Source organism: Caenorhabditis briggsae, assembly GCF_000004555.2.
Source record: "Caenorhabditis briggsae complete genome, chrII, whole genome shotgun sequence".
In the NCBI taxonomy this organism is placed as follows: domain Eukaryota; kingdom Metazoa; phylum Nematoda; class Chromadorea; order Rhabditida; family Rhabditidae; genus Caenorhabditis; species Caenorhabditis briggsae.
The window spans coordinates 14,966,927-14,978,155 of record NC_013486.2 but is presented as its reverse complement, the minus strand read 5'-3'; the positions used below and the strand labels follow the sequence as shown (position 1 = coordinate 14,978,155).

The following is an 11,229-nucleotide window of genomic DNA, read 5'->3' as shown; positions in this document are numbered from 1 at the left end:
TACTAGTTAGCCACTTTTTGATATCTTTCACAGAAAATGAGATATATAGGCTCAAAGTGGACGATCCGGGTGTCGTTCTATTAGAGGTTTTACGGTATTTATTCGGCGTGTTATTTTTGGCGTAGAATTTTTGGCTCTTTTCTAGTTTAGAGGTCCCAAAAAAATTTAGAGGTCCGAAAAAAAAATTAGAGGTCCCAAAAAAAGTTTAGAGGTCCCAAGAAAAAATAGAGGTCCAAAATACGAAAAACGCGCAGATGTTGGAATAATGTACTAGTATTTGAACTGTGCGAGTAGTTTGAGTTTTAGGGTCTTATAGGATGACATGACTACTCCTAACAATTTTAGCTCCAATTCTCTCGCATCTTGCCGATGAACCCAATTTACATATGAGGAAAATTTGGGCAATACAGTAATCACTCCGTGATTATGATGTTTCTCAGGCTTAGATAATTGTCAGAAAATATGTATTCCTAAGCCTATTAGAAGTATAAAATATATCATCAACAATTATTTTGCTATAAGACCTCAAAACTTTAAATTCTTACACAATTCAAATTTTAGTACATTATTCCGGTATCTGTGCATTTTTAAGTTTTGGACCACTATTTTTTCTTGGGACCACTAAACTTTTTTGGGACCTCTATTTTATTTTGGGAACTCTAATTTTTTTTCGGACCTCTATTCTTTTTTGGGACCTCTATTCTTTTTTGGGACCTCTAAACTAGAAAAGAGTCGAATTTTTACCTTGGATTGCCGTGGAATGACCTAGAAAGGGAAGAATTGAGGGAAAAAGTGATGCCTAGACTCTCAAATCCATCACTATGCCGGTTCACGAGCAAACGAATTCTCTTTTGAACTTTTTGAATTTTGCTTTTTTATCGATGCACGAGAAACGCGTCAACAATCACCAGTTGTGCGCTATTCGTGAACTATTCACCGTGTGATCCTTTGAGAAAGAAAAATGAAAAAGTGAGAAGCGGAGCGACGAACAGTACAATGAATAGGTCTCATCGCGCCGAAGGCGCGGCAAATATGCTGGTGGCAATATGGGGATCAAAATCTCAGAAAATTGATGCAGACCTCAAAATCATCAGATTCCCTCATTTTGAGCTTTAACAACCGATTATGAGCAATTTTGTATTTTTCGGAATTTTGGCTCCAAATTCGGAAATCTCAGAAAAATTGAAAAAAAAAACTCAAAATTTCAGATTTATTGATTTTGGTTTATCTAGTTGAATTTCGTTTATAACCAATGACGAATACTGATGTAGTAGCTGAAAAAATGTTTTTTTTGAAAAAATTCCAATTTTCTCACTTTTTTTCAATGTGCCTCGAATTTCTCGATTCGATGCCAAGATGATCCCACTGAAAATTTTTTTATTAACAATTTGAAAAGAAAATGATTTTTTTTTGTCGTTTTGAGCTCCATATTGCCTATATTTGGTCAGTTTTGATTTTCGACCGTTTCGACCGCGGTCGAATATCAAAGTTGAAAAAATACAAGCGAGATGGGACTCAAAATAACGGGAATTCGAAAAAATCTTGGGAGATTATAATTTTCACTACTCTCCACTCGGTTTGGCCGACTTGAAATTGTGATTTTCAGATTCCTCGTGAAATTTCCGTTATTTTGAGTCCCATATTGTCTACATTTGGTCAATATTGACTTTTGACCGTTTCGACCGCGGACGGTCGAAATTTAAAATCGTCCAAATATAGGCAAAATAGGGCTTAAAATGTCAGAAATTTGATGGGAAATTCGAAAATCATAATTTGCACTGTTTTGAACTAAAATTTAAAAATCCTCACCCTTCAAACGCCAACATGAACGCCCACAACGTGGCAAGTACAAAAAGGAGTACTGTAGAATTTTCAGAAATCACAGGTGCCAAAAAATAGTAAGCAAATTGTCCGAAAAAACAAGAAATCCCCTGCAAACAAGTTTGTTTCACGAAATTCCATTCTCGATTTTTCTGATTTTTTGATTTTTGAATTCCCGCCAAATCTAGAAGATTCTGAGAAGCCACTCGTTCTTTATAGGCCGCCGACAGGTTGATGAGCAATGTGATTACTGTAGCTGTAGTGTTGAATGTGAAATCGGTAAACCAGGTTAGGTGACTACAGTAATCCGTTGATAAAAATTCAAATGTCCAGGTTTGAGGGTTGTAGAAAAAATTGCATTTAAGGATCTCGTAAAAATAGGTGCAAGAGAAAATTGATAAAACCCAAATTGAATTTCGGAGATATCTAGTTACAAAAGGTCTGAAATTGGTTGAAAATGCGTTTTTTGAATTTTTCATTAAATTTCTGACGTTTTGAGCTCCATCTTGCCTATATTTGGTCAATTTTGAACTCCGACCGTTTCGACCGCGGTCGAAACTCAAAATGGGTCAAATATAGGCAATATGGGGTTTGAAACGTCGGGAATTTGATAGAGAGCTCAAAAATTTTAACTTCCACTGTTTCGAACTCAAGTTCGAACAAAATCGGGCCATTTTGACTTTTACCACTAAAAATCCAAAATTCAAAAAATTGCATTAATTCCCTCTAAATTTGGTCAAACGTCCTGAATTGTAGATCCCGAGTTCTCTATAAAGTTTTCAACGTTTTGAACCCCATCTTGCCTATATTCGGTCTATTTTGATTTTCGACCGTTTCGACCGCGGTCGAAATTCAACATTGACCAAATATAGGCAATATGGGGCTCAAATTGTCAGAAATTCAATGAAAACTCTGAAAATAACAAATTCTCATATTTTTGATTCGATTTTGGGCGAAACTGTACATTTATGATTTTTGGAGCCAAAATCGTAAAATCAAAAATTTTCAAAATTCTGATCACTCACTTAAAAATTGTATCATACATTATAGGCGAGAAAAGAGCACAGAATCGATTGCATGATATCAGAAAATGAGATCCATTTGAAATTTCATATATTGTCATGGCCAAAGTACCCATAAAATGAGAATGGCTGATGAGAAAATTGGAGCCGCTGAAATTTTCCATTTTATTTCGAAAAATCACAAATTACAGTGTGTTTCACGTAAATTTTTGAGTTTCTCATGAAATTTCTAACATTTCGAGCCTAATCTCGATTGGATTTGGTGGATTTCGGATTTAGACCGTCGACCGGGCGGTCGACGCGGCCAAAACTAAAAATGGGTTGAAACAGGTCGAGTTGGGGCTCAAAATGACCTGAATTTTATGAGAATTTCAAAAATTAACCACAAAATAAGCGATAATCGCTGCTAAAAATATTTAAAGGCTTTCGATAAAAAAATTTTCGAATTTTCAGAAAAAAAATCCCATTTTTCAAAACTCACCTCATCTGCAGTGGGAAAACAAAAAATAAAAAAATGGAACACATAACAAGATTACAAACCGTCTGATTTTTTGTAATTATACCAAATGAGCCTTTCATTGAGGGAGTTTTTCGAATAGCAAAAAGAACAAAACTATTTGTTACCATTCCGTAAAATGTTATCTGAAATTTTAATAAGAAGCAGTTTTCCAACTTGAAAGCGGAATCGATTTTCAAATTTTACATAAAATTTCCGTCATTTTGAGCCCCATATTGCCTATACTTGGTCAACTTTCGTACTCGACCGTTTCGACCGCCGAATTCGGTCGAAACTCAAAATGAACCAAATATAGTGAATATGGGGTTCAAAATTTCAGAAACTTTATGAGAAATTTAAGAATTGAGCTTGCTTTTGTTTTTAGCTCAAATTTGACCTTGTTCGGATCAGTTTGGAGCCAAAATCAAAAATTTCAAAATTCGGAGCTCGAAGATTTTTCTGATAAATTTTGTTTATAGCCAATTTTCACGCTGGTTTTCAAATTCTTGGAAAAACTTGCATAATGCAATATATTGAGCCCAAACACGACCTATTTCGCTCAACTTTGGTTTTCGACCGCGGTCGGCGGTCAAAAATCAATTTCAGCCGATATAGGTCGAGTTTGAGCTCAAAATGTCGGAAATTTTATGAGGAATCTAAAAACCTGCTCGAAAAAAAACCAAAATTTGTGATTAAAAAGATTTTTCAGATTCTTCCAGTTTCAAAACATACCGAAGAGGTGATAAATGCCACCAAATACCGTTCATCGATTTGTAAATGCATACGTAGATGTATATATTTGAAAACTGAGAAGGAACAAAACAATGAGAGAAGAAACCAAAAAAACGTCTGTTTTAGACACCGGAAATAGGGTGTACAGGAAATTAGAAAAAACGTTGTTTTTTTCTCAGTTTTCAGGTGTCGGGCGCCAATACTTGGCCAGACCTCCCACAAGTATGGGAAATCATTCTTTTCGAAGTCTGCATTAAATTTCTGACATTTTGAGCCCCATATTGCCTATATTTGTTCGATTTTGAATTTCGACCAAATTCGGCGGTCAAAAATCCATCTTGGCCAAACATGGGCAATTTAGAGCTCAAAGTCAAAATTCACAAAATGGAGTTCAATATGTCTGAAAAAAGCTGGAATTTCTGAAATTTTTAAACTAAAAAAAGAAGAAAGGGATTTTAAAAAATTTATTGAAACTTTGGAAAGTCGAGTGATGACACTTCGCTTATGAACGGTTTGCATCTGAAAATAGAAATGAATTTTGATGCATAAACTATATATCTCAAACATACCTTTTCAATTTGTTGGAAATCCGAGTACATTGGTACCATAATACACAGGAGAGTGGGACAGTTGGATATGTCCAAAATGGTAAGGTTGGAATACCATCGGTGTGGTAGAGATGTTTGGGGGTCTTTAGGGTATCCAATCTCGATGACATCTTAGATGAAGTGTCGGTTGAATGCCTCAAAGACAAAAACCAACAAGTTTTGGCGCACTTCCTCTTCAAAACTCATTTTTTGTGATCTGGAAGCAAGAAAATACAATTTTTCATGGCATTTCTGACATTTTGAGCCCCATCTTGTACTTTAAACTTTCAAAAAAGTGAATGAAAATGTGATTTTCGAGTTATCCATGAAATTTCTGAGATTTTGAACCCCATATTGCCTATATTTGGTCAATTTTGGTTTTCGACCGTTTCGACCGCCGCCGGTGGTCGAAATTCAAAAATTGACCAAATATAGGCAATATGGAGCTCAAAACAACGGAGATTCTATGTAGAACTCGAAAATCATGATTTCAAGCACTTCCAACCCAATTTTAGTTGAATATGGGAATTTATGAATTTTGGCTCCAAAAATCAAAAAATCAAACATTTCGAAAATTTTCTCTAAAACTGATCAAACTGCTTGAAACTATCATTTTTGTGTTTTTCATGACACTTCCATCATTTTAAGCCCTATATTGCCTAGATTTGGTTAATTTTGAATTTCGACCGAATTCGGCGGTCGAGCGGTCGAAATTTAATATTAACCAAATATAGGCAATATGAGGCTCAAAATGACGGAAATTTCATGAGAACCCTAAAAATCATGTTCAAGTATTTCCAAAATAATTTTTGTTGAAAATGGGAATTTATGCTTTTGGCGCCAAAAATCACAAAATCAAAATTCTCGAAAAATGTCCCTAAAACTGCTTGAAACGAATTTTTACCAGCTTTTCATATCATTTCCATTATTTTTAGGCCCATATTGCCTGTATTTGGTCAATTTTGGTTTTCGATCGTTTCGACCGCCGCCGGTGGTCGAAATTTAAAATTGACTCAATATAGGCAATATGGGGCTTAAAACGACGGGAAATTCTTAAAGATTTCGGAAATCAAAGTTTAAAATTATTTTCAACCCGATTCTGGCCGAAGTCAAATTAAAAAAGAAACTAAATGTTTTTGAAATTTTGAAATTTTGGAAAATTCCCAAAAGTCGATATATTCTACTTGGGTGGTGAGACAACCATCCGAGATGGTGGTGTGGTGGTTGACTGACGCGAGGAGGACCGGATAGATGCATTTTGCGTTTCGTCTCTTCCTTTTCAATACTCTCGCTGTTGTATTAAGTAATCGGCAGCCCGACGGCCGCCACTCAGCCGTCTCTCTGCATTAGAGAGCATTAGAAAAGAGGAGAGTGGTTAGACAGAACGGTGAAAACAAGGAAACGCCTCACTCAACAATCCAAATGTCATCTCGGAAGGTTGTCTCACCCCCAGAATAGAATATGTCGATTTTTGGCAATTTTTGATGTAAAATTCCCAAAATTTCGATCAGGCTACGATTGCCTTGTGCATGGCGGTCTAGCCGATATTCTATTTTTATTTTTTTCTGAAAATTTCTATATTTATTTTTTTGAATTTCATAAATTCTAATTTTGGACCTTAAAAAGTGAGTTTCAATTTTTTTTTACAAATGAAATACTGAAAAATATAGGTTGTACTTCTTTATTCGGGCTTTTTGGACAAAACTTTTAGAGAAAGCTTCTAATAGCTCAAAAACACCAAAAAATATTCTAAAAACAAAAACCAAACAATTTGACCCGCGGTGGGGTTCGAACCCCTGACCTCTAGATCGCCAGTCACCCATCTACCCAGTTGAGCCAAAAATGCAAAAATCGGTAAATAGGTCATTTCGATGTCGAATTTTGTGCTAATTCTGAAAATCCTAATGACATAGGCGTAAAATTGTGAAAATTGTTTTCAAGGCCCGAAAAGTTGCATTTTTTTGAATTTTGAATTTTTGGCGCCAAAAACTATAATTGCCGGAATTAGGCTGAACTTGAGTTTAAAAAAGTGGAAATCATCATTTTCAAAATCTTCATCAAATTTCCGACTTTTTCAACCCCATATTGCCTGTATTTGGTCAATTTTGAATTTTGACCGCGGTCGAAACGGTCGAAAACCAAAATTGACCGAATGTAGGCAAGATGGGGCTCAAAACGTCAGAAATTTTACGAAAAGTTGTATTTTCTTGCTTCTAGATCCCAAAAAGTGTGTTGGAAGGAGATTTCCTATGGCTTCGAGGCTTTCAACCGACACTTCATCTTCGATACTATAAAGATTGGGTATCCCGAAGACCCAAAAACGGCTTGGACCATTTTGGATGTATGCTTCGAGTCAATCTCAACTTTTTTGAACGATTGACTTTATGTCGCATCTGTCGTGCCAATTAGAACAGCCAACGTCGTAATCGCTTCTTCAAATACGACATGCCATGCTTCAGATGGTGAGTTTTAGAATCCAAAAATATCACTTTTGAGTTTATCATGAGATTTCTGACATTTTGAGCCCCATATTGCCTATACTTAGCGAATTTAGATTTTCGACCGTTTCGACCACAGGCGGCGGTCGGAATTCAAGTTAAGTCGAATATAGGCAATATTGGGCTCAAAATATCAGAAATTTGATGAAAACTTCAAAAATGGTGATTTCACTATCATTAACACATCTGCGGCCGATTTTGGGTGTTTATGATTTTTGGCGCCAAAAATCCAAAAATCAAAACTTTCAAAAATTGTACCTGAAACTGATCAAACTGCTCTGTAACTTTTATATTCGAGTTTCTCACAAAATTCCTGACAAATTGGTCCCTGTGTTGTCTATATATAGTGAATTTTGATTTTCGACCGTTTCGACCGCCGGCGGTCGAAACTCAAAATCAATCAACCGAATATAGGCAATACGGAGCTCAAAACGACGGAAATTCTATTAAAAACTCAGAAATCTTAACTTCAAGTATTTTCAGAACAATTCTTGTTGAAACAAGAGTTTATGATTGTTGTCTCCAAAAATCAAAAAAATCAAAATTTTCAAAAGTTTTCCCTAAAATTGATCAGACTATTTCAAATGAAACTGTTTGTATCATTTTCATCATTTTGAGCCCCATCTTGCATATTTTTGGTCAATTCTGACTTTCGACCGTTTCGACCGTCGGCGGCCAAAATTTAAAATTTGCCAAGTATAGGCAAGATGGGGTTCAAAACGTCAGGAATTTTTTCAACATGTACTAAATTTCAGGATTCCGTTCCAAGGTCCCGACCAACAAAGTCCAACGGGAAGACAAGAATATAGAAAACACACGATGATGCGATTTTTTAAATTAATAAAAAAAATTGTGTTCGTGTTCTCAAAAATCTCTGTTTTTTTTAAGATTAAAATGAGTCTTAAACAATCATTTCTGGAGTTCAAAAAATTTATTTAAAAATTTTAATTGGCGCATTTTGAGCATTTTGAACTTGCTTCCTGGCGTTGTTGGTATTGTCCCCATTTTCACTGAAAAATTAAATATTTGAGTTTTTGAAAATAGCGAATTCGAATTTGGCGCGTTTTTAGCTTTAAAATGAGCCCAAACTCGACCTCTTTTTATGAACTTTGATTTTCGACAGCACCGCGCCCGCGGTCGACGGTCGAAAACCAGCTTTGACGGAAATAGGTCGTGTTTGGGCTCATTTTGAAGCTAATCATGAGCTGAATTCAATATTTTACTTTAAAATAATTAAAAATACAAACGACGGTAGTTCGTTGAATTTCAAAATTTTAGAAATTTTGTTTTTTGATGTTTCTAATTTGTTTATAATTTGAAATTACCTGAAAATTGAAACCTCCAACGATTCCGACGTTGAGGAGTAGCGAGATTCCATTCATCCCGTGACACGCCGTTATTTGATTGAAAATCCGGCGATCCCCATTTCTTGGACATGGAGAAGAGCAGGGTGGCAGTGGTCAAACTCAAATTTTTAAACACAAAGATTGAAGACAACTTTATCAAAAGCTCTAATTTGAGCAGAACGGCGCTTCGGCTCGGTGTCCTTCTGTAATTTGTTGCAAATTTTTATTTAGGCTTCTTCTTGCCAGTGAGACCAGCCGGGAGTTCGCAACCGGGGCATACAAAGCACTAAATATCGATTTTTTAAATTCCGTCAAAATATTTATAACTTACGTCTTGCAATTCACTTTCCTCCTCTATTTTCGCCTCCTTCTTTTGACGTCCGCGCTTCACAGCAGAAGCAGCTGGAGTTGATGCAGCTCTCTTGGTCTGCTGCAAAATATAGATTTTAAAACATATTTTCTTCGTAACGCATATCAACTTTTGGGTCCATATATGAAATGAAACTGTTACTAACCGGCTTGCGTCCGCTCTTTCTCTGAGGAGTGACTGCTGGTGTGGCTGGTGCGGCTGGGGCTGCTAGCGTTGCTTGTGCTGCAGGTGCTGCTTGTGTGCTTGGTTCTGCTGGTGTTTCTGGTACAGCTGCTAGTGATTCTGATCCTGCTGGTGATGCTGGTCCTGTTGGTTTTGTTGTTCCTACAGGCCCTGCTGTTCCTACTGGTCCTGCTGATTTTGATGGTGTTGCTGGTGCAGCTGCTGGTGATCTTGGTCCTGCCTTTCCTGCTGTTCCTACTGGTCCTGCTGTTTTTGATGGTGTTGCTGGTGCAGCCGCTGGTGACGCTGGTCCAGTTGGCCCTGCTGGTCCTGTTGGTTCTGCTGATCCTACTGGTCCTGCTGGTCCTGCTGGCCCTGCTGTTCCTACCGGTCCTTCCGGTCCTGCTGGTTCTGCTGGTGTTTCTGGTGCTTCTGCTGGACGAAGAACCGGCGTTCGCTCTCTTTCATGGACAGGATCTTCTTGAACCGAAATTTCCGGAGATGGAGAGCGAGTTTCCTGAAATTCATGTTGATTCTATTTTTGATTAATATCCGTATGCAAGTAAGATCTCCAAGTAAGATCTCATTTCCAGCTCTTAAGAAACCATTCAATTTACCGATGGTTGAATTGTCTCCTCCTGCTCAACAGTTACTTCTGGGTCCCTGTGTGGATTCGGTAGAGAATCGTGGTTTTCAGTTTGATCTGGTTCATCAAACACGATACCACCAAATTCATAATCTTTATCTGCATGAACCGCAGGATCAAAAACTCCTGTATCCTCCGAAAATTCGACTTCTCGCTCACGCTGAAATTATGTTTTGTTTTATTTTATTTTTGTAGTTAGTGTAAGTCTAAAGAAAAATCTGAAACGAACCTGTTTAATTTCGTTCTCCAAAGTTCTTACTGGAGATGCTGCAGCTTGAATAAAACCCTTTGGCGCAAGAGGATCAGGAACAGCCTCTGGCGCTTCTTCTCTGACTGGAGCTGCGGCAGTAGCTTCTGGCTCGAAGGGAGCTGGATCAGCAGATGGAGCTTTTGGAGAAAAAGGCTTCTGAACAGCGGCTGGAGCTTCTGGAGAAAGACCCTTTGGAACCTCGGCAGAAGCTTCTGGGTCAAGGGCAACTGGAGCAACATATTGAGCTCCTAAAGCAATAGGCTTTTGAACAGGGGCTGCAGCGAGTCGAGCAGAAAGCCAATCTAGAATTGCTTGAAGGTTTTAACGTCGACCATGGCGAGCTGCGACGCGTGGAATAGCAGTTGCTGGACGAGAAGCAAAGAATGGCAGAGAAAGCTGGGGAAACTGGGGACACAAAGGAATCGAGAATTATTGACGCCGTTGGCTTCTCTTGGGGGTGGCAGTGGTCTGTTATCCTGAAAAATAAATTCAATTAAATAAAATTTTATCCTGAAAAATAAATTCAATTGTGATTGAAAATACGTTTCTTGAGTTTCTCATAAAATTTCCGTCATTTTGAGCCCCATATTGGCTACATTTGGCCAATTTTGATTTTTGACCGCTTCGACCGCTGATTTCGGTCGGAACGGTCGAAAATCAAAAGTGACCAAATATAGTCAATATTAGGCTTAAAATGTCGGAAATTTCATAATAAAATAATAATTTACGGCAAGTTAACCGTCATTGGAGAAAATATGACATGGCGCCAAAGATCAGAAATGCCCAAATTTGGCCAAAATGAAGTTAAAAATAGTGAAAATTGCTATTTTTGTATTTTTCATCGAATTTCTGACATTTAAACCCCCAACACGACCTATTTTGGTCAACTTTGATTTTCGACCGCGACACGTCCCAGAAGCGTTGCGGTCGGGTTGGCGAAAATTAGAAACCAACAGAAAATAGTCGAGTTTGGGCTCAAAATGACGGGAATTTCATGAGAAGTTTAGAAATTTTAATGAAAGCTAGCTAAAATCTGTGAGTAAACAGATTTTCTAAGAGAAAATTTGACGCATTTTTGAAGTTGAAGATTTTGACGCTGAGAATTAATAAAAAAACTATTAAAACTCACTTTTTTGCTAGTCCAGAATCCATTTCGCATTTATAGAATCCAATAAAATATATAGAGACTTTCAATAAAAATCAAAAATGGAATATCGGCTAGACCGGCCATGCACAAGGCAGTTGTAGCCTGATCGAAATTTTGGAAAATTCCCGAAAATCGATATATTCTACTTGGGG

General features: G+C 37.3%; 2 protein-coding genes across 2 annotated transcripts in view; both read right to left on the bottom strand.

Moving 5' to 3' along the window:
* Positions 1-1,224: 1,224 nt before the first annotated feature.
* Cbr-srx-32 lies at positions 1,225-3,470 on the bottom strand (the record flags this gene model as incomplete). The annotated part of the gene is made up of 5 exons (XM_002648980.2): positions 1,225-1,274; positions 1,316-1,365; positions 1,810-2,262; positions 2,847-2,993; positions 3,325-3,470. 5 exons carry the CDS (start codon positions 3,468-3,470, stop codon positions 1,225-1,227), a joined length of 846 nt encoding a protein of 281 aa, XP_002649026.2.
* A 5,160-nt stretch (positions 3,471-8,630) lies between these two features.
* The window catches only part of CBG21477, a gene marked incomplete at both ends in the record, with an annotated part of 4,952 nt that continues 2,353 nt past the window's right edge, over positions 8,631-11,229 (bottom strand). Inside the window, 5 exons of the mRNA XM_045243084.1 lie at positions 8,631-8,705; positions 8,834-8,932; positions 9,018-9,551; positions 9,652-9,840; positions 9,910-10,191. Coding sequence (XP_045097315.1) covers positions 8,631-8,705; positions 8,834-8,932; positions 9,018-9,551; positions 9,652-9,840; positions 9,910-10,191 — 1,179 coding nt within the window. The remainder of the gene's footprint in view (positions 8,706-8,833; positions 8,933-9,017; positions 9,552-9,651; positions 9,841-9,909; positions 10,192-11,229) is intronic.